The sequence below is a fragment of the Lolium rigidum genome, chromosome 2, assembly GCF_022539505.1.
Source record: "Lolium rigidum isolate FL_2022 chromosome 2, APGP_CSIRO_Lrig_0.1, whole genome shotgun sequence".
Classification (NCBI taxonomy): domain Eukaryota; kingdom Viridiplantae; phylum Streptophyta; class Magnoliopsida; order Poales; family Poaceae; genus Lolium; species Lolium rigidum.
This window is the reverse complement of record NC_061509.1, coordinates 8,109,237-8,134,273: the sequence shown is the minus strand read 5'-3', so window position 1 is coordinate 8,134,273 and position 25,037 is coordinate 8,109,237. Positions and strand designations below refer to the sequence as shown.

The 25,037-nt window shown below is 50.8% G+C and overlaps 3 protein-coding genes and 1 non-coding gene across 4 annotated transcripts; 2 read left to right on the top strand and 2 right to left on the bottom strand.

The window, feature by feature from the left end:
* Positions 1-2,651: 2,651 nt before the first annotated feature.
* On the bottom strand, positions 2,652-4,808 carry LOC124689177. The gene is made up of 2 exons (XM_047222744.1): positions 3,748-4,808; positions 2,652-3,636 (listed from the first exon to the last, which is right to left on the bottom strand). Exons 1-2 carry the CDS (start codon positions 4,806-4,808, stop codon positions 2,652-2,654), a joined length of 2,046 nt encoding a protein of 681 aa, XP_047078700.1.
* Positions 4,809-19,728: 14,920 nt separating this feature from the next.
* Positions 19,729-20,992, top strand: LOC124685929 (pathogenesis-related thaumatin-like protein 3.5). Its single transcript, XM_047219953.1, has 3 exons — positions 19,729-19,789; positions 19,881-20,550; positions 20,652-20,992. The coding sequence occupies exons 1-3, from the start codon at positions 19,729-19,731 to the stop codon at positions 20,782-20,784; spliced, it is 864 nt and encodes a 287-aa protein (XP_047075909.1). The 3' UTR covers positions 20,785-20,992.
* A 1,909-nt stretch (positions 20,993-22,901) lies between these two features.
* On the bottom strand, positions 22,902-23,099 carry LOC124693965. Its single transcript, XR_007000403.1, has one exon. It is a non-coding gene; the product is annotated as a U2 spliceosomal RNA (small nuclear RNA).
* Positions 23,100-23,805: 706 nt separating this feature from the next.
* On the top strand, positions 23,806-24,520 carry LOC124689176 (thiosulfate sulfurtransferase 16, chloroplastic-like). The gene is made up of 4 exons (XM_047222743.1): positions 23,806-23,995; positions 24,102-24,172; positions 24,302-24,355; positions 24,446-24,520. The coding sequence occupies exons 1-4, from the start codon at positions 23,806-23,808 to the stop codon at positions 24,518-24,520; spliced, it is 390 nt and encodes a 129-aa protein (XP_047078699.1).
* Positions 24,521-25,037: the final 517 nt, after the last annotated feature.

Genomic DNA, 25,037 nt, shown 5'->3' with positions numbered 1-25,037 from the left:
GAATTTGATGATTGCTTGCAACCAAACCTTGTCTTCTCTGCTTGGCAATGCTTGGTGAGGACAGACATAGGCTTGATGGTTCATGGTAAAACCTGCTGGGTTTTGCAATGTATGTGCAAATCAGATTTGTGCTCACAACCTGTTTGTTGAAATGGCCGCAAGAGAAATACTTTCAAATTTTGAAGTGAGTTTTGGTGGAGTGTAAAGATATAGCATGAGAAGTAGAATGGAGGTGGTGGTGGTCAAAATGGTGTTGATATGCAAAATCTCAAATTGCATATGATCTTCATTTTGTAATCTGGTTCCAACTTTGCTTGATGATATCTTTGAATCCAGAAGGAGTTTGCATAGGGTTGCTTGAGCAAAGTTGTTCACTTTTATGTTTTCTTGGATGAGGTGCAAAGGTTGGGCAAAGTTTAGTTTAGAAATCTTGAAATAACAGGGCTCAAAGTGGGCATCTGGTTATAAATGTCACATGTGACCATATTGCATGTAACTTGGAATTTGCATTTTATTTTCATTTGATTTGAGTTTCTTTGAGTTCAAAGGTGTTTAAAAGTGTTTAGTAACCATATCCCAAACAATGGTGCAAGCCAAAGTGATCTTGGTTAATAATTTGCAAAAATGACATAAGCCATATGTGGGTGTTGAGGTGAATTTAATATTTTCTTTTCTTCTTTCTTTTTCCTTGTAGTTGGATGATCAAGAGATCATGGTTAGGGTTTGAATGTAAATGTAATCACACCAGCAAGCATCATGGCAAAATGCACACTCAAATAATTAACAAGGTGATCTATATGCATAGCACTTGTGTTGTGAAAAAGTTTTTGTTGGTTCTCAAATTTGGGGTTTTGGAAACTCTCTCTTTATCTCTTTATTGGATTCTTGGGATGTTACAGTAACCTTCTTCGGGACTAAACCTTTCCAACTTAAGACTCAGACTCTTACCTAAATCTAAATCTAGAAGGATTCTATAATTAAACTAGGATAGAACTACTGTGGCGCGGCGCAGGGCCCTTGCGCCTATAAATCTGGCCCCACATGACAATATGACTTTTTTATTTTCTATTGATCGAGATTTAATCCTTATCTCACTATATGGTAAATTCCTCACATCAATAATTCGCAACATCAACCTGATGGTGTTTGGAAATTTGGAGGCATGCAAGTTTACACTGCTCGATCAGCATTGCTGCAATTTTTTGGGGCAGTTGGTATTGACTTGAAGAGGCTAATTTGGAAAGGGTGGACGCCTGCGAGGTGCAAGTTCTTCATTTGGACGTTGATGCTTGACCGCGTGCTCACGGCTGATAAGTTACTCCAAAGACAATTGGAGAATGAGTACTTTTGCCCTCTATGTCGAAGACATTTGGAAACAGCTGCCCATCTTTTCACGGAGTGTCCTTTTACTGTCAAGATTTGGGAGCACATGGCGGTGCATTTTGGGTTGGAGCCTTTCAAGCCTGTGAGATGGATTGGAAAGGATCTTTCCATACAAGAATGGTACAGGGACATGGTGAGCCGACATCCCAAGGCCCAAACAAAAATAATTTTCCCAGTTTCCAATCTTGTTTGTTGGGAGATTTGAAAGGAGGGAAATAGACGCATTTTCGAGAAGAAAAAGCTACCCATGGTGGCAATGATAGCTCGCTTGAAGGATGAAGTGGATGCATGGAAGTTGGCCGGGGTGCCTATTCCACTAGTTGACCAGTACGGTGGGGCCCTATTCGGCCTGGGTTGATTTTCTTGTAACCTTGTTTTACAGGTTGGTCATGCTTTGTGATCTTCCTCTTTCCCATGTAAAACTTTTCCACTAATGCAATGAAACAGCAGCTCTCCTGCTGTCATTAAAAAAAAAATCGCAACATCCTTCTTCTTTTTATTTTTTGTGCGTCTGTCCATCCTTCTTGTTTTTTTGCGTCCGTCAGACAGCTTCACCATAAGCCTTGCTTGTTTATTTTACAACAAAATGGAGACTCTGCACCAAAAACACTCTTGCCATACAGTTCATGATAAATAGTTCCTCCGATCAATATTACTTAATATAAATATAACTAGAACTAAAATGTGTCCAGATACATCCATATCAATATATGACAAGTAATATGAATGTGATGGTTGTTTCTAGGAGCTCCTTATATAGGTGTTCAACCTATCAAACCCATTGGGAGAAGAAGAATGTATGAACAAAGCCATATATATATATATATATATATATATGTCTGAATGCTGAACCGGTGTCCTGGAATTATGTTTTACCGAACAAATGGTCCTGAAAAGAAAATACTGAATTGACAGTGGATAGAGCTACGAAGCAAAGATTAGCTACAAAACAGCATTTCAAGACAACTACAGTAAATTTTCCTGCCTTTTTTGTTTGTGTGTGAAAATGTTGTTAAGCATAGAAACATGGACTAATCTAGAAACGAAGTTGTTGATAAAATTGCAATCTGATCGCAAAGAAAAAAACAGGGACTGAGCGGTAAAAATTATAAGATGGAAAGAAGAAAAAAATCTGATGGCGGGTTCACAAAGAAGCTGTTGGTAAAATTACAATCTATAAACCAGGGAATAAGCTAGCGAGTTCAAGATGAAACATTTCTTTAATCTAAAAATTAAGTCCAAGATGGAAAAAGAAGAAGAAGTTCCCATCACTTCATTGCATGCGAGATGAACTCGGTGCAATATAGCTTGAGCTCCTTGCAGCGGTGACGCCACGCCAGCTCCAGCATGCTCAGAGCGTTGTCTTTTGTGACGAGCCGAGAGACCAAGTTCTCGCACATGGCCGTCATCCTCTCCAGGTGGAACCGGCGAGCAGCTGCGAGCATTTCTCCAGCCACCACTGCGTCATTCACAGGAGGCAGTTCTTCGGTGTAGACGAAGTGGATCACGGCCCTGAGCACAGCGGCCTTCATGTTGATAATCCGTATGACCCTCTTTGGCACCATCCCCCTCTTGGTCGTCGATGGCACCACCGCGAAAAACAGGTCAGGCGACCGCACGGCGATGATGAGCCAATGCGCGTGGATCTGGCTCCCCTCGACGTGGAACGTCACATCGGACCATTGCCCGCTAACGAATAGTTGCTCGAGGTGTGAGGCAATGTTGGATGGCGGCACAATGATTCTGGGTGCTGCAATGGCGGTAGCTTTAGTACTAGTAGTCCATGCCTCCTTGGTCAGGTCAATGTCGCAGTGAATGGTAAGAGAGCCATCATGTCCCATGTACCGTGACTTTGCAGATTTCACGGTGATAAAGTTTTGAGTCCCCCAACTTCTAGACGCCTTGGTATAAATTACCTCTGAGGCAAGTATTGTCGACGTTGCTTTGCCAGTAGGGTCATCAATCCTGAACCTCCTGTACAACTTGACACTGGCGGTTCCAGGGTCAGTCCCTAAACTGAGGAAGACAGATATGTACTTTCCTGAGTTCCCACCACCCACCGTGGAAAACCCCGATGGATAAACATGCATCGTCCAGTCGTAACCTCCTACCTTGAATGTGTCGGAAGGGATTGCTTGGTCAGTACCATGGCTCCTCTGAACAGAGCTAAAATTAGGGATCCTGAACTCATGTGTGCCGCGGACCACCACGGACGAGTTAAAGATGGACATGCTCTTCTCTGGTGGGGGGCGGCTACCTTTGGAGGAAGAAGGGGAGCTAGTGCGGCGGGCCATGTTGTGAGTGGCAATTCTCTCAGTGACCTCAATTATGAAGGAGCTGCATGTTTCCTTCAGCTCTTTGTACCCCTCCGTCGCCCTCACCGCAGCGTAAACATCAGGATCAGACGCGATGTACTCGATGCAGGAATCCTCAAGCTGATGGCAGCTTCCGCGACCTCGCACTAGCAGCAAAATCGATATGACAGTCATGATGTTGATTCTCTCTACCAGTATGTTCTCGCACATGAGCCTAAGCCTCCCAAGATCATACCGATCTGCAGCGACCAGAAGGTCACGCACCATGGAATCACTGCTGTTTATGGGAAACTCGTCGGTGTAGATAAAGCGGAGCATGGCCCTGAAAGTGGGGGCGCTCATGTCATGGATCGTGACATGGCGAGTGGTGCTCTCCCTCATGTGCCCCAAGAGTTCCGCCGCAAAGACGGGAGACCGCATGGCGAGCACGAGCCGGTGGGCCATGATCTGAGTGCCCTCGATGATAAACGTCACGTCTGATGTCTCCAGGCACCTCGTCTCCAAAAGAAGCAGAAGCTTGCGAAATTCGCCGGCGATGGTCGGCGGGGGCACCGGGGAGACGAAGCACTTGGTGGGTTCGGCGGCGGTGGCGGCGTTCTCCTTGAAGACCTCAACGGTGCAGAGGATGGTGAGGCGGTCGTCGGTGCTCACGTAGCGGTCCTCGTGCCCGCAGAACGCATCTGGGAGCGATAGCTTCCAGCTCCTGCCCTGAGCTTTCCAGGAGAAGGTGTTGGCGGTGTCACTTTTCCACACGGCGGGCGGCCACCGGCCAAGGGGGTCGTCAATGCGGAGGCTTGCCGTAGCGATGACGTCTGAGGCGACGATGAAGGCGCTGAGCATCTCGAGGGTGACGGATTTAAGGTGACGGTCACCTTTGTCGTAGAAGGTGCAGACGAGATGCCAGGTGTAGCCGCCGACCTGGAAGGGTTTAGACTTGATGGTGCAAGGAACGCCGCCGGCGTAAAAAGGTGCGGCAGCGTCCTTGGAGGAGGAGTCTGTGACGCGGGCGAGTGACTTACGGGCTCTGTAGCCGACGATCTGGAACTCGTGCGCGCCTCGGATAACCGCCGACCTGTGCGTCGACGCCGTCCTCTGCAGCGCGGATGCCATTGCTGGCTGGTTGTAGATCGGTCGATGAGAATGTAGCACAAGAACCGCTCGGGAGAAATTAACGCACGCACACCGTATATTGATTTGATTGGACTCTACCCTAAGACTTTCCAAGAATGGTAGACTCCTGTACGTACGGAAAGAGCGGATATTATATATGAGGTTTAATTTCTCCCGTATATATACTGAGTATCGTCAAACTGTAAGTCTACATCAGGTTTTCTAAACGGTTAGACAGTTCGAATTGACATTCAAAATATTTGCAAAATTAATGATAGTTGTTCTGCACTATGTCTATAACGTAGTATTCCCAAGTTGTTTTTCTTTATCTCCTGATGCACCTGTGACTGTACTTGCGTGGTATCCAGCATGGCATGGCGACTTGAAATTGTGCACTGTGCAGGTTGATGGATGGAGCAGTGCCAAGATGATTCTGACAGCAACGGAACCGAGCTAGTTCATCGGTTCGTTAGCTCAGTTGACCATGCGGTGTATTCTGTTAAATATATCACAAATTTGTCATGATATCCGTCAAAAATGTAATCGGGTGGTGTGTTTGCGGGAAAATAACGATGTTATGTAGGAAAATTTTCCTTAGTGTAAAGAATAGTACTTCCACTGATGATGTGGTCTAAGACCCCGATTGTGGCCCGATCTCGCGAATGACCCAAGGAATCAAGGGGGAAAGAGGGGGAGAGGCGGAAGAACACGAAGAACGCGAAGAACACACGAAGATCCACGCACACCAACCCGATACAATCGATGCTTACCCTCACAGCTCGATGGACCGTGCCAATAGAATCCGCCCGGAAGAGACTCGAGGTAGAATTCCGAGAGGAGAGACCGGTGAGGAGGACGAATCAAGGAGTGGGAGAGAGAGTGAATCCACTAGAATCTCTCACTACCAAATTCATACATCCACAAGGGTGGCCTTGATTACAGAGGGATGATACCCAAGGGAGACTAAGCTCAAAGTTAGGTTTGAGTTCTAAACAAGTCTAAGGGGAAAAAGGGGCGTCCAGGGTGCTTATATAGCGGTACAAGGCGACACGGGCCGAAAAGGCACAAAGGAAAACGTTTCGGGCCGAAAGTAGTCTTCAGTCGCGCAGTCCGGTCAGGAGGCCGGTTGGACCGGACCTGGGACCGGGTCGTCCGGTCGGTGACCGGATCCTGGACCGGGCAGTAACCGGGCGAGGTTCTGGAGCCCCGGGAAGTCGTCCGGATGGCACCGGTTGGAGGCCCGGTTGGGGACCGGGTGGCCCGGTCAGGCGGCCGGTCGACCGGATTCTGAGCCGGGTGGCCCGGTCAGGAGGCCGGTCAGACCGGGTTCTGGGCTGGCCGCTCATCGTCTCTTCCTTGCGTTCTTGGGGCGACTTCGGGTCCAGCTCTGTGTTCATCTTCTCGATCAGCTGCTCCTCTCCTTCCCTTGACCATGACGTACTGTCCTCTCCGTGGTCTTGATGCTCCACGTACCTAATGACACAAAGGGTTTCGGCATGAGGTAGCATTCCATCCAATGGGGTATCTAGGTCGAGGGAAGTGAGGAGCGAGTTCACCTTGTCGTGTAGAGCTTTAACTCGAGCCCTTGTCATTGGTCCGCTTGGGGGACTTGTTGGTCTTGGTGGGGAGGTGTCCGAAGGCCACCCCGCATCATCTCCCCCTTGGGAGAGAGTCGTCCTCGACTCTTGTTCCTCCTCATCTCCATGATAGGGTGAGAGATCCGAGATGTTGAAAGTGTTGCTCACCAAGTACTTGGATGTTGGTATGTCGATGACGTAGGCGTTGTTGTTGATGCGCTTGAGGACCTTGAAAGGACCATCTCCTCTTGGCTTGAGCTTGGAGTTGCGTTCTTGCGGAAACCTTTCTTTCCTTAGGTGGATCCAAACGAGGTCTCCTTCTTCAAACACGCGTTCCTTTTTCTTGGCGTTGAGGCGGTTAGCTTGGCGAAGAACATGCTCTTGTATGGTTGCTCTTGTCTCTTCATGTAGTTTCTTCATGGCGGTGGTACGCTCGTCGAAGTCCATGTTCGTTCTTTCATGAAGAGGTAGTGGGAGGATGTCGAGTGCTGTTGGAGGTTCGAATCCGTAGACGATCATGAAGGGGCTCCTTGAGGTTGTGGAGTGCTTGGCTCGATTGTAGGCGAACTCCGCGTGGGGTAGGCAATCTTCCCATGACTTCAAATTTGTCTTCACAAGTGTGCGGAGGAGTGTGGAGAGGCTTCGATTGACCACTTCGGTTTGCCCATCGGTTTGCGGGTGCGAGGACGATGAGAACAAGAGCTTCACTCCAAACTTCGCCATGAGCGACTTCCATAGGTAACTCATAAACTTGACGTCTCGATCCGACACGATGCTTGCCGGTATTCCATGTAGGCGAACCACTTCCCTGAAAAACAACGAAGCAATGTGTGAAGCATCATCGCTCTTATGACATGGTATGAAATGAGCCATTTTAGAGAACCTATCCACTACCACAAATATTGAGTCATGACCATGTTTTGTGCGTGGTAAGCCAAGTACAAAGTCCATGCTTATGTCCGACCAAGGTGCATATGGAATGGGTAAAGGCATGTAAAGACCATAGGGATTGGAGGTAGACTTAGCTTGTAAGCATGTTGTACACCGGCGGCAAAGGCGTTCCACGTCGCGGTACATTCTTGGCCAATAGTAGTGGGTTGAGAGCATGGCATATGTCTTCTCTCGTCCAAAGTGACCCATGAGACCACCTCCATGTGACTCTTGCAAAAGCAACTTACGAAGAGAAGACTCGGGAATGCAAATCTTGTTAGCTTTAAACAAGTAGCCATCATGCAAATAGAAATCATCAAATCCGCGGTCAACGGAACACTTGGCAAAGATTGGACCAAAGAAAGCGTCGGAAGGGTAAAGTTCTTTGATCTCCTCAAGACCCAAAATGTGAAACTCCAAGCGGGTGAGTAGAAGAGTAATCTTGCGGGAAAGTGCATCCGCAACCACATTTTCCTTGCCCTTTTTGTATTTGATTACATAAGGGAAGGACTCGATGAACTCAACCCACCTAGCATGTCTCTTGTTCAAATTGTGTTGACTTTTCAAATACTTCAAGGACTCATGATCCGAATGGATAACAAACTCTTTTGGCCAAAGGTAATGTTGCCAAACTTCAAGAACACGAACCAAAGCATAAAGCTCCTTGTCATATATAGGATAGTTGAGGCGTGCGCCATCCAACTTCTCGCTATAGTATGCCACGGGTTTTCCATTTTGCATGAGAACACCACCGATTCCAAGGCCACTTGCGTCGCATTCTATCTCAAATGTTTTAGCAAAATCGGGAAGAGCAAGTAGTGGTGCCTCGGTGAGTCTCTTTTTCAATTCATCAAAAGCTTTTTGTTGTGCTTTGCCCCAAACAAACGGAACATTCTTTTTTGTAAGCTCGTTTAAAGGGCAAGCAATGGTGCTGAAATCTTTCACAAAGCGGCGGTAAAATCCGGCAAGTCCATGGAAGCTTCTAACTTGGCCAACATTTGTGTGAGTGGGCCAATTTTGGATGGCCTCAACTTTGGAAGAATCAACTTCAATCCCGTTGGCGGAAACCACAAAACCAAGAAAAACCAATTTGTTTTGAGCGAAATGGCACTTTGGTAGGTTGGCAAAGAGCTTCTCGTGGCGCAAGATGCATAAGACTTCTCTCACATGTTGAACATGGTCCTCGAGATTTTTGCTATAGATGAGGATATCATCAAAGTAAACAACCACGCTCTTGCCAATGAGAGGTCGCAAAATGTGATTCATAAGACGCATGAAAGTCGAAGGAGCATTGGAAAGACCAAAAGGCATGACGAGCCATTCATAGAGACCAAGCTTGGTCTTGAATGCCGTCTTCCATTCATCACCAATTGCCATGCGAATTTGGTGGTAGCCACTACGCAAATCAATCTTAGAGAAAATTGTGGCACCACTCAATTCATCAAGCATGTCATCTAAACGCGGAATGGGATGGCGATAACGGACGGTAATGGCATTGATAGGTCGGCAATCCATACACATCCGTTGCGTCTCATCCGGTTTAGGCACAAGAATGACGGGAACGGCACAAGGGCTAAGGCTTTCTCGGACATACCCTTTAGCGAGGAGGTCTTGTATTTGTCGTTGTATCTCCTTGGTATCTTCGGGGTTGGTGCCGTAGGCGGCGCGGTTTGGTAGGGGAGCGCCGGGTATGAGGTCGATGCGATGCTCGATGCCCCGAAGCGGTGGTAGTCCATGAGGTAGCTCGTCGGGGAAGACGTCTTGGAACTCCTTCAAAAGAGACAACAAAGACGAAGGAATGTTGGTTAAGTCATTAGTCTCCGACGAGAGGCCCTTGCAAATGAGCACATAGTGTATGGTGGTGGATGGGTTGTCTTTCACTTCTCTCCACTCGCTTTTGGTGGCTAGGAGGACACTCTTTCTCTCACTCATATGTGGGTGGTGGCGCTCACTCTCTTTTTGGTGGGTAGCTCCCTCTCCTCTCAACTCACTATGGTGGGTGTTGTGTTGTGCCCTCGCTAAAGCCTTCGCATTGTCGGCGATGATTTGGGTAGGAGTCATTGGGCGAAGCTCGAACTTCTTCTCCTTGACCTTGAAGGTGTATGCATTGGAGTAACCATCATGTATGGCCTTCTTGTCAAATTGCCATGGGCGGCCAAGCAACATGTGGCACACGGTCATAGGCACCACGTCACACTCGACGGTGTCTTCATAGGGTCCTATCTTGAAGTTGACGGTGACGGTGTGTTGAATCTTGACATTGCCCTTGTCACTCAACCATTGGACATGGTATGGATGAGGATGTTTGCGAAGCGTGAGGTTGAGCTTCTCACATAGCTCGGTGCTTGCCAAGTTGTGGCAACTCCCACCATCGATGATGACCTTGATTGACTTGCCACTAATGCCGGCACGCGTTTGGAAGATGTTGCATCTTTGGTCTTCCATAGCTTGGGGTTGAGTGGTGAGCACTCGAGTGACCACAAGAGAGGGGCTTGGATCATGTGTGCATAAGAGAGGGTCTTCTCCACTTTCTTCATCATAGTCTTCCTCATTAGCAACGGCGGCTTGCACTAGGGCTTCATATTCACCTTCACTTAGCGTCTCTATGTCACCATTTTCCATAGTGATCATGACCTTGGTGTTCTTGCACTCAAAGGATTTGTGGCCTTGAGTACCACACTTGAAGCAAGTGACATTGGAGGGTCCCGTAGAGGCCTTGGAGGAGGCAGTGGAAGACACCGTTTGCTTCATGCGACTTTGTATGGAAGGTTGCTTGGAAGGTGTAGAGGATGTTGTTGGCTTGGCACTTGTTGTAGGAGTTGATGTAGCAAGCTTGGAGGCGAAGTATTGCTTGGACTTCGAGTACTTGATGTCCTCATTCACTTGACGCTCGGCCTTGGAAGCTTGGTGAACCAACTCAACCATGTTGGAGTATTGTTGGAACTCCACAATCCTCTTGATGGGGTAGTTGAGGCCATTGAAGAACCTCACAATGGTTTGGTTCTCGGACTCTTGGATGTTTGCTCGCATCATAGTCAACTCCATCTCCTTGAAGAATTCCTCAACGGTCTTGGTGCCTTGATTCAACTTTTGTAGCTTGTTGAAGAGATCGGTCTTGTAGTGTGTAGGGACAAAGCGGGCTTGCATTTCCTCCTTCATGTCTTCCCAAGTATCAATTGGAGGATCACCCTTTTCTTCCCTAAGAGTGACAACTTGTTCCCACCAAGTGTTGGCATAATCTTCAAACTCGAGGGAGGCCATGGCTACTTTCTTGGCACCGGAGTAGTTGTGGATGCGGAAGATCTTGTCAACCTTGAGTGCCCATGAGAGGTAGGCCTCGGCATTGTCTTCACCCTTGAACTTGGGCATGTTGAACTTGAGTTTCCCATACATGTTCTCTTCATCTTCCAAGTTGCGGCGGCGAGGACGGATGCCTTCATCTCTTGCGGCTTGAGGTGGTAGAGGAGGTCTTCCACGACCAACCATAGCATTGGGTTGGCGTTGGAGGTGAACACTAGCTTCACTTGGCTCATGTTGAGGATGTTGTTGCGGATCTTGACGAGGTTGTTGACGTTGTCCAATGTTGGCTCTCTCATCTTGATCATGTTGAGGTTGTCCTCGGCCCCTTTGGTCATGGCGAGGATGGTTCCGGAGGTCACGCCTTGGTGGATCTTGATGACCTTGGTCTTGAGCATCCCACATGGGCTTGACGATGAGGTACCGGGTCCATGTTGTGGAGGACGTTGTCTTGGGGTTGGTCGTCATGCCCATGGTGGGCATGGCGAGCCGCTTGATGACGATCTTGGTGAAGAGGTTGGTCTTGTTGAGGACGCTCATGAGGACGAGCATGGCGATGGAACTCTCCGCGCCTTGAGTTTGAGCGAGAATCATCATGACGAGCGTGCGGTCGACGAGAGCGATGATGATCTCCATGCCTTGAGTCAGAGCTTGATGACGAATGGTGATCATGGGAGTAGTCATCATGTGAGGAGGTCGATGACGATGAGGAAGTAGAGCGATGTCGATGTCGGCGTCCCAAGTTGTTGATGGCGCGCTCGAGGCTATCCATGCGCCGCTCCATGTTTGCATCATTGGCCGTCACTTGGTCATGCAAGTTGTCCGTAGCTTCGCGAAGAAGAATCATATCTTGGTTCACTTGGCCGAAGTTGTGAGCCACTTCTTCATATTGTTCATCGATGCGTGTCTCGAACAAGTGGAGTTGGTCCTTGAACTCTTGGCGTTGCACCCATAGGTTGTGTTGGGTGGCCAACCTCTCGGAGGGGTGTAGGACCTCATCCTCCTTTGCTTGGTCTCCGTGCCTATCCATGATCACAAGACAAGAACTATGTTGTGGATGTTAGTGGAAGGAGACTACCTCGCACTCTTACCGTGGTAAGATAGTATTGAGGCAATCAACCAAGCCGAAAGTAAGACCAATTGTATCGGGACACACACAAAGGCACACGCAAAAGCTAGCAAATATGGTGTTAGGAGTGGATGGTGGAAAGCCAAAAGACGAAATCCAAAATCGAGTATGTTGTTAAGAGTGGGTAAGGTCCAAAAATCAAGTGTCAAAGTGGAGATCACTATAAACACGGAAAAATGTGGAACTCACACACGGGATGAGCGGGGTTAGTGCAACCAAGGAACGAGCGGAAAAAGGAAAAACCCAAAACAAGGGTGCTCAATGTCACACTAACGCAAGAAGAGATCGAAGCTAGGTTGCATAGAGTAGAAACACCAAGATTCGCACGAGGTCTCTCTTCTCTATCTCTCTTGCTTGCTTAAAAGCTTTTCACTCTTTTTGTATCGGTGGCACTTTGCACTTTGCTTTTCTCTTTTTTTTTTTTTCACTAGCACACTATGCTCTTACTCTTTTGCTGGCCACTCACGAGCTCTACTTACGAGCTTTACTCACTCAACGCACACCCTCACGGTCGGGACCTCATGCGATGTTTCGCAACACTCGAAAAGCTTCGCTCGTGGGATAGATCGCAAAAAGAAGAGGGCTACAAGGGTTACTGCAAGTTATACCTGCGATGGTGGAGATGATGGTGGTGGTGGTGGTCGGCGGTGGTGTTAGTCGATGTCGAAGACGAGGAGCCCGGTCGCTGGTCCGGTTGGACCGGAGTTGGCGCCGGCGTGTCCGGTCTGGCGGCCGGTCGGACCGGTCTCTGGGCCGGCTGTCCGGTTTGCGGCCGGTTGGCCGGGTTCTGCGCCGGACGGTCCGGTCTGGGGGCCGGTTGACCGGGTTCTCAACCGGGCTGCACGATTTGGAGCTTTCTCTCTCCTGTTCTTCCCCAAACCAAAACCAAATCGACCAAAACGAAGGGAAACGGTGGAAATGGAGGCTAAAAGTTGGGGAACTAGTAGATCAAGCACAACAACACCAGATCCACGGAGCAAAACCACTCAAAACTCAACCAAATCACAGATCCGTCCAAAGGCAATTTAGGGCTATTTTTTGGAAAATTTTCTAGAAACGAAATTGGGTGGGTGGAGGGTCAAATCCGCGGAAACCAAAGGCTGCTGATACCATATGATGTGGTCTAAGACCCCGATTGTGGCCCGATCTCGCGAATGACCCAAGGAATCAAGGGGGAAAGAGGGGGAGAGGCGGAAGAACACGAAGAACGCGAAGAACACACGAAGATCCACGCACACCAACCCGATACAATCGATGCTTACCCTCACGGCTCGATGGACCGTGCCAATAGAATCCGCCCGGAAGAGACTCGAGGTAGAATTCCGAGAGGAGAGACCGGTGAGGAGGACGAATCAAGGAGTGGGAGAGAGAGTGAATCCACTAGAATCTCTCACTACCAAATTCATACATCCACAAGGGTGGCCTTGATTACGAGAGGATGATACCCAAGGGAGACTAAGCTCAAAGTTAGGTTTGAGTTCTAAACAAGTCTAAGGGGAAAAAGGGGCGTCCAGGGTGCTTATATAGCGGTACAAGGCGACACGGGCCGAAAAGGTACAAGGGAAAACGTTTCGGGCCGAAAGTAGTCTTCAGTCGCGCGGTCCGGTCGAGGAGGCCGGTCGGACCGGACCTGGGACCGGGCAGTCCGGTCGGTGACCGGATCCTGGACCGGGCGGTGACCGGGCGAGGTTCCAGGGTCCCTGGATGGCGTCCGGATGGCACCGGTTGGTGGCCCGGTTGTGGACCGGGTGGCCCGGTCAGGCGGCCGGTCGACCGGATTCTGGGCCGGGTGGCCCGGTCAGGAGGCCGGTCAGACCGGATTCTGGACCGGCCGCTCTTCGTCTCTTCCTTGCGTTCTTGGGGCGACTTCGGGTCCAGCTCCGTGTACATCTTCTCGATCAGCTGCTCCTCTCCTTCCCTTGACCATGACGTACTGTCCTCTCCGTGGTCTTGATGCTCCACGTACCTAATGACACAAAGGGTTTCGGCATGAGGTAGCATTCCATCCAATGGGGTATCTAGGTCGAGGGAAGTGAGGAGCGAGTTCACCTTGTCGTGTAGAGCTTTAACTCGAGCCCTTGTCATTGGTCCGCTTGGGGGACTTGTTGGTCTTGGTGGGGAGGTGTCCGAAGGCCACCCCGCATCAACTGATCCATAAAAAGTGTTGTTGTTTTATTAGTGTACTCAGGGCACTTATTATGGAACGGAGGGAGTAGTATTCCTTTTACGATATAGATTTGTTCTAATTTTACATTATCACATTGATTTGCTCATCGCTTATAGATCGATGGTTAAAAATCAATGTACTTATGGCTAATACAGTAAAGCTCTGATTGAGAAAAACAACAAGTGGATGGCACTATGTAAGCTCGTGACCTTGTGAAATGTGAATACGGCACACTAAACTGGCATGAACATTGCACACAATTCTCTGCAAACATTTTTTGTTATGAATACTTGACTTCCAGGCTAAGATATGAATTCTCGGATGAACTGCCGAACACCAGCAATAACTAATTAATTATTTCATTATTTCCTTCTCTTTGATGACTATGCCACCTTAATTACTTAACGGCAGTATTTATGCACTATGGTCCATCTGGTAGGCACGTCGTAGAGCCACTTAGGATCACGTGTTCAAGTCCAATGTCGGTGGTATATTTTGTAAACAATATCTTGAAGAGTTGGATATCGGCCCGAAGGGGGTGGCACCCAGTGGGATGAATAGAAAGAGCTAGTTCGACGAAGGAGAAGAATCAATTAGTACCACCCAATTATGACAAGCAAAGATTAATGTTCCTGGAGGTGCTAGGGTGATCATGGAGCCATGGCAGCAAAGATTACTGTCCCTGGAGGATGAAAATATAAGTACATTTGAGGATCAGTTGTAGTGTACGCGGGACTCACGGCCCCCGACAAGCCTGGAAGCTCTTGCATGCAATGAGGTCTTCTCTTTTAGAGCTTGAATAAGCCCAACCACTCATTCTTGGTTTGAGATCTGTGGAAATTAAGTTTATTTCTTAAGTTACTCCCTCTATACCGGTTTATTGGGCTTGATATGTCAAGCACTGCGACCAAGGAACTCACCGATTGGGCGAGAGAAAGAACAAGAGACGTGAGGTAGTGTTAGGGAGATTAATTAGGAGGAGCTGAATGACCCTTTCACATGGCCTTACCAACAAATATGCCCAATCACATCGGAAAGTCCTTTTAGAACATGAGCACCAGTGCTCATGCCACGTGGAGATCTCCTGTGCCGTTGGTTTTTTCAATCGGTCCATCCATCTGTCTGTATGGTTATCGGTATGAAGATAGTATGCGTCTGTATAGCAGCAGCCACTCTGTATTTCACTGGGCGGTTCATTTAATGCGGGAACATTGTACGCTGCAACTATGCTGACAGCCTGACACTGTGATGTGTGCTGACTTCTGTGCTGGACGAGCTAACCGCAGCAGCAGGTTTGCCTTTGCTCTGGCTCAGCTTCCTTGTGGTTGGAAATTCCAAACCGGCTTGTAGTGTGAACACCGCAACTCCTGGCGTTTTACAAAAGAAAATGAGACGTTGATTTTTAATCATTGCTTCCCCGCAAACTGTGGTACATTTTCAGTTTTCTCACTGTTTGCTATTACTGAAAATAAATAATTGTTCCGTACTTAGTATAACCGATTTTTCTTAAAATCCATCAAGTCTGGGAATAAAATTTACCTAACAGAGTTCTACATCCAAATCTTTGCAATTTCCAAATGCACATATATACATTAACAATTTTTTAATTGAATTATGGCAAAATATCCTCATTTTTTATTATTTAAGGAGAAGTTTAATGTTTCGCACAAAACTATACCTAGACATGGTTAGCCCGGCTAGGACCGGCGCCCCCATATGGCCGCCCACTTTTTTTTGTTGAAAACTTCATGAAATTAACTAGACACCGAAATTAATTGAAATTAAAACAAAAGCTTGCAAAATTTAAACTAAACATTATTTAAAAACTAAATTATTCAAAGTGCAGTAGGCCTTGCTCTCCGCACCACCGCCGCCGTGGTCGTCGTCGGAGGAGACAAATGCCTCGTTGAGGCTGTCGTAGTACTCCTCCTTTGGAGCCGGAGATGGTGTCGGTTTCATCCATGAGGTCGACGACATTGCCATTGTTCGTCGCCGACCACCACTCCGCAAACCGATTGTCGGTCATGCGGTACCGTGTTGAACACACGGTTCAACAGCACCGCCTGGCCCGACGTGTCTTTCGGGTCATTCGGCGCGCAATGCGATGCCTGGATCTCAAGCTTGATCTCCCACCATCGATTCTCCTTCGGTGGCGGTGGAATAAAGCCGGAGGTACATGCGCCCACGCGGCAGCGAGTGCTCCCCCTTCCTTCAGGCAAAGGGGTGCCAGCACCGAAGAAGACCCACGCGGCGCGTCGCGGATGACGATGTTTGTCGGCGCGTCGTGGTCGCGGATGCGGTGAGGAACGTTGGTGTGCCCCTCTTCCGGATGAGCCCGAGCCTGACCAGTACTGCGCGGAGAAGAACTCTCCCCGGCAAACATCGTCGCAAGGAAGATGGTAGCCATGCGGGACGAGCATCTGATCGACGTCTCACCCATGCCATCACACTCGCCAGCCGATGCGGTGGAACAGCCCGGTGTCGGCGCTAGAGAAACGAGTGATCTTCGTCTCTTGTTCAGGCTGGAAGACACCGAGACAATCCCGACTGTTCGGCGCCCATGCCAGTAGTCGCCGTCGTCAAACCCCTTCGCGGGTGCCTCCTCCTCGTCCGAGGTCGCCTCGTTGTCGGATGGTGGTGGAGAGCGTGCCGCCGATACGGAGTGGGTGCATAGGTGCGGCGGATGCGACGGAATTCCTCGCCGGAGTGTGCATGCGGCTGCGGCGGTGTAGTGGTGCGGCGGAGGAGAAGTAATATTTTTCTAACTCATACCCGCTGCAGCGACCTCTATTTATACTGGCTGAGCCAACGATTTCACGGACCCAGTAAAATGTTTACGGGCCAGGCCGCGAATAGGGAGCTAATCTCCCACGCAAACCTAGCGAAACTGTAAATCAACCAAAAAGATATAGGTTTGGCCCGATTTAAGTGTTCTCCTAGAGTTGCTCTAACAGGAATTTACGTGTTACCGCGCTGCATCATCTCGGCTTGAACCGCTCCAATAGCCTATGGATGAGCAAGAAGAGGTGTGCTTGAGTTTCGTCATGCGGCGGCGCATACGTGCGTTCGAATAAGCTGGATGGCTCATCACGTTTACACACTAATAAGAGCATGTCTAGCATGCCCCTTACTTTTCTGCCCCGTATTTCGCCTCGTAAAAAAAATGCGGCTAGAAACACCGTTCCGTCTAGCAGAATTCGTATCTCACCCCGTAAATTCGCAAATTTTTAAAAACCCGCGAAACTTGTTCATTCATAGTTCGTCGATCATACATACGGATCGACGTATCTACATACAAAATGCGCGATCATGGATCGCGACTTCTACTCGGAGAGGTCGATGATGTAGCCGTCGGCCTCCGCCTCCGCCGCCCGCAACTCCGCCTCCTTCACGGCGGCGTCCTTCAGGGACTCTTCAATCGCCTTTTTGAAGGCGGGGTCCTCGTCCTCGTCCTCCTCCTCGCCGGCGAGCGGAGGTCATCCTCCGCTGGTGCTCCCGACGCTCGCGTTCCATGCCTCCTTCGCCCACCGTTTGCGCTCCCACTCGGCGCGCCACTCGTCGAACTTGGCGCCGCTCATCGGATTGAGCGGCGGGTCCTCGTTGTACCAGCGGCCGCCCCGCGCGAACTCGCGGAGCTTCGGCGGGACGAACGAGGGGGCACGGCGGTACTTGAGAGCCGCACGGCGGCTCCCCGCGGTGGAGCGCTTGCATTGCAAGCGCCACGCATCCTCCACGTTGTCCGGCGAGCGGGATCGCTTCGATCCGCTCGGCGGCGAGGCGCTAGTGCGGCGGCGGGCGTCCATGCCGGGGCTGGGGTGGAATGCGGCGCGGGGGAGGGAGGAATTGCTCGCCGGAGCAGGATGGAGGCGGCGGCGGCGCACGGCGGAGCTAGGGTTGCGAGTGAGGGGTTAACCCCTCACTCGCACCTTCGCCCGGTATAAGTAGGGGGCGGCGGGGCGGATTTCCTGGGCCCCGTATTCCGCCGATACGGGCCGGCCCGAATACGGGGCCTGCTAGACGGCCCAAACCGCGCCTGCCCCGTATCTCGCCGGAATTTTACGGGGTGGACGGATTATACGGGGCCTGTTAGACATGCTCTAAGTGTGGCCCACCCGCATATCAACTAGAAATGTGCCATAAGAGCTGGCACGATGGTCCCAGCGTCCCACCTACCTGCTGCAGTTCTAGTGTCTCTAGGCTAGCCTACGTATTCCCTTGTATATTTCTATATTCCAGCTGCTTGTATTCTATAGAAATACATTCTGGCACAGATTTCAAGGTCCAAAGCAACAAATCACGCATAGCCACCTGGTGAGAGCACTGATGCCCAGGAGCACGGAATCCCCTTCCCAATCACATCGGCATGCTTGACCAAATTCACTCTGCATGCACAAGCATTTCACACTAGGGAAAATGAATGGCATGGAAAACGGATGGGAGTACGTGCGTTATTAAAAGGGAGAAGGTGCAGATGGGAGTGTTTTGAGGGAAATGCCTAATTAAACGCGCCATTAAATTCTAATTGAGCCAAAATTTATGGTATTTTCCTGATTTTACTAGAAGCCCAATAGACCGGTATGTAGGAAGTATTGTTTATGAAAGTTAGTATGGAACCTACCTATTTTTGTGATCTTTTTACAGATCACCAAAGAATAGATGCAAGTTTCAAAATTTGAACACGCATACGTGCATCAATTGTCTATGTGCGGAATTCTTTTTGGAATTTTTTGGTACTTGGGTACACAAGTTTCTTACGTTGTGAAAAAAATCGTACAGTATTTTGTTACTCTTCATTGGGGGTGGGGGGCCTCCTCTCTCACCGCATTGACTGCCGAGTCGGATTCAACCGTGTCCCTATTCTGGCGATTCCGTATATTCCTTCCTAGTATCCAAGTCGTCTTGGATTGCAATGATGTTATTTCTCTAAAGAACAAGACGCGGTGTCAATATGCAATAATTTTTTATGAAATCAGGCACCCAAGATCTTTCCAGGAGCTTAGCTTTTGTCATGAGCATTATGAGCCGAATGGGGATGCACTCCATCCAAATCAATATTTAGAAAAAAATCGTTACTCATGTTGTTGTTGCTGTTCCTTTTAGGAGAACTCGTGTTGTCTGTTTGACTTTTGTGAAAAGAGGGCCCCAAAACTGTAGGCTTCAGGCCCAAACAATACCATACGGCCCAAAGCTGGGTCTGACTCCTTTTCATCTTTTTGGACACTCCTATAGAAAAAGATTTGGACACGCGTCGGCGAAGCTCATTGACTTTACAGACCACAGACCAGGTTTCCCAGATTGCATGCGTGTAGCATCAAGAGATGAGCTAACCAAGGAATCTGAGCAAGGAATACAGCAGCAGCAGGAGGAGGAGGCCAGCAGAGCAGATAAAAAGGAGAGCAAGAAGCAGAAGAAAGGAATGAAGGATTACAGTGCCTGCCACTTTTTTCCTAGAACTTCTGAAACTTTTACCTCTGAAGAACAGAGCAAGGTATTAGTCTGTACCTGCTACAGTGCTGTACTCTGCCAGCTATATGGCTAGCTAGGGCCTCCATGGATCCCATCCCCGCCGGCGAAGCAAGAGAGGGTCTTCGTCCTCCGCCACCTCGATCTTCCTCCCCCGCACGTATTCGTGTTCCTTTCTTGATTCTCGCTGTACTTCTCCTCCATTGTTTATTAATTTCAAACTGGCGGGCATCGCAACCCCTCTGCCGCATCGATGCTTGCTTCCCCGCCATATTTATACCCGCGCGCGAAACGTCCATTTGCGCTTCGAGGTCCTGTGCATTCTTGATTTTGTGCTGGGAGCAGTGAAACATGATGATGGGTTGCTCGCCGAGGGCCGCCATGGTGCTCTCTCTGCTCCTCGTCTGCTTCTTATCAGGTATGCAATTTGTTTCTCTCGTACATTTGTCACTGCAATCTTGGATGTCGCCTCACACTGCCGCTGCGGCACGCACATTTGTGTGGTGCAGGTGCAAGGGCCAGGCAGTTCACGATCATCAACAAGTGCGGGACGACGATCTGGCCGGCGGTGACGCCGTCGCCGAGCGACAGCTTCGGGGGCGGCGGGTTCGAGCTCAAGTCCGGGCAGTCCATCGTGTTCACGGCGCCCCCTGCGTGGTCGGGCCGCATCTGGGGCCGCACCGACTGCGCCTTCGACGGGTCCGGCACCGGCAAGTGCGGGACGGGCTCCTGCGGCCCCAACCTCAAGTGCTCCGGGGCCTCTGGCGACCCACCGGCGAGCCTTGCCGAGTTCACGCTCGCCACGCCCGACTTCTACGACGTGTCCCTCGTCGACGGCTTCAACCTGCCCATCACCGTGAACCCCGTGAACGGTCGCAGCCCGGGCAACTGCTCGGCGGCCGGCTGCGACGGCGACCTCCGGGAGACGTGCCCGGCCGAGCTCTCCGTGAAGGGCGCCGGCGGGAAGACGGTGGCGTGCCGCAGCGCCTGCGACGTGTTCAACACCGACCAGTACTGCTGCCGCGGCAAGTTCGCCGGGCCGTCGACCTGCCCGCCCACCACCTACTCCAAGAAGTTCAAGGAGGCGTGCCCGACGGCCTACAGCTACGCGTACGACGATCCCAGCAGCCTCTTCCAGTGCTCCGGCGCCGACTACGTCGTCACATTCTGCTCCAACAGGTGACAACATTTTCGTGTCTGCACCATTTTTTCCTGTGATTTTTATAGTTCGTACTGTGGGCTTCTTTTACCAATGCATTTTCTTTTCTTTTGTGTTTCAGAAAGCAATCGGTGTGCTCGTACCACAACAACAAGCTCGTGTGCAATGGCTCCAGCCGACGGCTGCCGGCCATGTCTGCAGCCCTGACGCTGGTGCTCCTCTTCGGCTCTGTGGCACTGCAGTTTTCGGCGTGATGGAGGAGAGGACCAAGGGAAACAAAACTGAGTTACACTTGTTCCAAACGGATTTGTGGTATCTTTGACATTTCGACAACAGAATTTCTTTGGAGATGTGATATTTTTTTAACTGCAATTTCAAACGCCTGTTCTGTAGTGTAAGCAGAGGCATTGCCGCAGCATACACACGGTTTCTGTAAACTTTTAAAACTGACGATGTCGATTGTTCCTGCATGAAGAGAAGTTCCAATCTCACTCTCTGTTCAACCATTGACAACTCCTCTGTCTACTTGCTACCTAATGATGATAAGCAGCACGAAAACTTCAGTTAGTTTTGGTTGGGGTACACAAAGTTTCTGTGAAGTCTTTCAACTGACAGTGTCTATGATGTTGCTATGTAATTATTCCCGTGTCAAGGCCTTTAGGGCATCTCCAACCGGGCGACCCAAACGGACGCGCTGGGCCGTCCGTTTTGGGCCGTTTGGGTGGCCGAACGGACACCCGGACAGCGCCCCGCGTCCGCGTGTCCGTTTGGGTCGCACGCGGCGCCCAACGCGCGGACGCAACGCATATGTAATAAAAAAAACATAAATGAAAATAAAAAATAAAAACAGCACAAAATAAATATAAAGTACTGGTTAGTTAAACTTAGCCCTATTTTGGGCAATTTTTACACAAAAGAAAGCCCTATATGGGCTTTAAACTAAAAAAAAAGAAACCCTAGTCAGGGTTTGCGAGCATGGTGGCCGCCGGCAGTACTACCCCCAGTAGTACTCGTCGTCGTCGGCGTCGATGACGACGACGCCCCCGGCGGCGACGCGCTGTTCCGGCTCGAAACGCCGGAGGGCACCGGGGACTCCGGCCAGGGCTCCCACTGCGCCCTTTCCGGGCGGAGTGCGGGTTCGGCGGGCTCGCCGGCTCGCGCAGTCGTGCCCTCCGCGCGGACTCCTGCCGGAGCCGCTCCTCCGCTGCGGCTGCGCGGCCGGACCGTGGCCGGCGCTCCTCCTCCGCCGGGCGCGCGGCCCGGCGCTCCTCCTCCTCCGGAGCGCCGGCCGACGCGCTGCCTCCTCCCCGACGGCGCGCCGGCACGAGGAAGGCCCACGCCTCGCCCGGGCGTCCTCCCGGGCCTTCCCGGCCGCCTCCTCCAGCACGGAGGTGCGCAGCGTCTCGGCGAGGTGCGGCCAATTGGCCAGCTCGTCGAGGTCCTGCTGCTCGCGGGACGCCGCGAGCGCCGCCTGCAGCTCCGGGTCATTCTCCTCCTCCTCCTGGGGCTGGTGCGGGGCCTGGGGCTGGGGCTGCTCGCCGATGTAGAGGCCGCCGGGGCGGCGGCCTGCCCGCGTTGCCGGTGTGCGCGGCTGCGCGCGCGGCCGCGCCGTCGCGGATGTGAAGCATGTGCGCCGGCGCGCATCGTGCTCCACCTCGAACCACAAGTCCCAGTTGGGACTTGCGTCGCCGTACGCGGGGTCCTCGCTGGAGGTCCGCCGGCGGCCGCGCGCGGCGCCTCCGGATCTCCGCGACGCGGCGCGGCCGGAGCCGGGATGGGCGGCACCGGAACCCGATCCGGGCTCGGGTGCCGGCCGTGGGGAGGTGCACGTCCCCACGGCATTGGGACGCCGGCGTCCCGGAACATCCGCGCCACCGCTACGGTGACGTAGATCCGCTCGCGTCCGGGCGTCGCCGGCGGCCCCATGGCGAGCGGCGCGGCGCCGGCGGCCGACCGGCCGGCCGCGCGCCGCCTCGTGGTCGTTCGCGGATGGCGAGAACTCGCGCTCGGGGCCATGGCGGCGCGGAAGCTTCGAGCTCAAGCGTGCGGCCGGAGTGGAAAGTGGGGACCGGATAGGGGCAGTCCCTTCCCCGTCCACATTTAATAGGGACCGGGGCACCGCCAGGTGGGCCAGCCAGGCGGACACGCGAGGACGCCGCGTGCCATCCGCGGCCACGCAAACCCGGCCAAGATTTGGGCCGGATTTGCGTCGTTCCGGACGCCGCGGCCGTTTGGACCCATCCGGACGCGGGATGGGTCGCCCGGTTGGATATGCCCTTACAACCTACGTTTGTCAACACTTTTTGTCCGTACTGGTTCTGTATGCTAACAGAGTACTGATCGCAAGCACCAAAATTTCAGTTTGATTTGGTTGGGGTGTGCCAGGCACCGGGCAGTAGTGCAACGCCCGGGCGACACTTGAGAGGCCCAGCAGCAAGCTACTGTGGTGGCCCCTCCCCCACAAAAAATAAATTTAATATCGTTGTGGACACATGGCCCACATATCATATATTAAACTGATAAGAACAGATACTACACTTGATCTTAGCCAAAAGGCCGAGAAAGGTATGCTTTGTTTTGTCGCCCGCCTCCTCCTTTTATAGCTCCATCCACCAACACGCTCTTCTCTCCGCGGGCGAGGTGGGACTAAACGAACGAGGAGCAGCGCAGCGCTACTGGAACGATGAGCTTTCCTTTGCCGTCTGGGCGCTCCGAAGCCTAACAAGGAGATAGCAGCCCATATGCCTGGACGGCCCAGTAACGGTTTGCTCCATTTTCCCATTGAGTTTGCTGTTGTTCTTTCTATAAAAAAAATGCTTGTACTACTAGAAAAAACCTCCAGTTGTCTATTTCGTTGTTTATGAGAACGACTGACATTCAGTGAACTTGGATTGAGATCTCGTTCAAAGGTAGTGAGAACCATGGATCCAACCTGCCTACACGCATTAACATTGCTGGTGCCTTTGCCAGAATGCCAGTAGGTTGTTTCGACATTGACATTGTTCCGTTTCTGTATGTACCATCTACCAATAATCTATCGTCGTTCGATAGATAATACGCAATGCATGACGACACATAACCATATATAAAGTGGAGTAGGGTGGTAATTAAGCAAGCCGGCCGAAGACTTTTGGAAGCTGGATCGGCTCATGCCCTCCCAACGTGCTATATAATACAGTAACACGGATGCTGAGGAACAAGTTCAGGCAATCAACTGCATCAGCAAGCTGAGGCAAGTCAGACATCGATCAATCAATCAATATAATCGATCGTCAATGGCGTCTGCCGGCAAGGTGGATCAGGTCAGCGCTACGCCCACCATCGACGCCGGCCTGGCGCACGCGCTCCTGAGCTCTGAGAGCGGCGGCCACGCCTACGTCGATGTGAGGTTGCCGGAGGAATTCGACAAGGAGCACGCCGATGGCGCCCGCAACGTCCCTTACTACCTCGCCGTCACTACCCAGGGTCAGCAATTCAGCATAGCTCTCCTAGTTAATTCCTTTGCCTTGGTCGGCAAAAGATCTTCTAGTTAGTACTCTTCTCCTGATGATTTTTATCTGGATATCTCTAGGGAAGGAGAAGAACCCGCGATTTGTGGAGGAAGTAGCCGCGCTCTACGGGAAGGAACAGCACTTGATCGTGGTAAGTACGTACTATAGTTAGTTAACTCTCATCTTTGAAACGAGGGACATGATATTCTGTTTCTGCGAAAGCTCAACTGATGTAGCGTCGGCAGATGTGATTGGTTTTTGTGTGCTTGTGCTCTCTTAGGGTTGCCAAACGGGAGTGCGATCCAAGCTCGCGACTGTGGACCTCGTAAACGCGGTAATTCAAGGCCTGCCCATCCTTCTTTTCCCCGTCAATTGTTGATCATCACGACGAGCTTGCTTATGATTTGGGCGTCCGTATGTGCAGGGGTACGAGAACGCGAGGAGCCTGCAAGGTGGCTACGTTGCATATCTCCAGAGCGCATCACCAGATCAGCAGTAAAATCGCCAATGGCATCACTACATTTTAAGTGAGCTTGGAATGATATTCATGCATGGTGGTCAAGAGGAATAAGTTAAACTTGGGATCGATGAGAAATTTACCTTATATTTAAGTGTGTAATTCCTGTTCGTCTTGATGTAACTGAAGATTGTGGAGTTACAGTCGTCCGGGTGTTAATGGGGATGGACCGAAGATGTTTCACGCATTGTACCTTTGGCCCTGTTTTGCTTAATTGAGCGGGATCTGGACCTTGTACTCCTCACCTCCTTGGATTCAAGGATCCCTCGCTAGCTAGACGTACTTAATACATTTGTTTCAAGAGGGTGCATTCGTTGACTGTTTAATTTGTCAACACCCTAAAGTAATCTCATTCAAGTAATATGTTGCACATTCATGGAATTCCTACATGGTGCTTGTTGGGACTACATATCTAGTTCCAAGGGTAAGGCCTCTTTGTTTTACCAGATTCGAAAAACAGTGGAAGAGGCAAATACATGATTACAACATCATGTCCATT

Coding starts and splice junctions, on each gene's coding strand:
- LOC124689177 (XM_047222744.1), bottom strand. CDS start 4,808: ATGGCATCCGCGCTGCAGAGGACGGCGTCGACGCACAGGTCGGCGGTT. Junction 3,637..3,747: donor GCGGTGAGGGCGACGGAGGG/GTACAAAGAGCT, acceptor CTCCAAAGGTAG/CCGCCCCCCACCAGAGAAGA.
- LOC124685929 (XM_047219953.1), top strand. CDS start 19,729: ATGGGTTGCTCGCCGAGGGCCGCCATGGTGCTCTCTCTGCTCCTCGTC. Junction 19,790..19,880: donor CCTCGTCTGCTTCTTATCAG/GTATGCAATTTG, acceptor TGTGTGGTGCAG/GTGCAAGGGCCAGGCAGTTC. Junction 20,551..20,651: donor GTCACATTCTGCTCCAACAG/GTGACAACATTT, acceptor TTTGTGTTTCAG/AAAGCAATCGGTGTGCTCGT.
- LOC124689176 (XM_047222743.1), top strand. CDS start 23,806: ATGGCGTCTGCCGGCAAGGTGGATCAGGTCAGCGCTACGCCCACCATC. Junction 23,996..24,101: donor CCTCGCCGTCACTACCCAGG/GTCAGCAATTCA, acceptor GGATATCTCTAG/GGAAGGAGAAGAACCCGCGA. Junction 24,173..24,301: donor AGGAACAGCACTTGATCGTG/GTAAGTACGTAC, acceptor GTGCTCTCTTAG/GGTTGCCAAACGGGAGTGCG.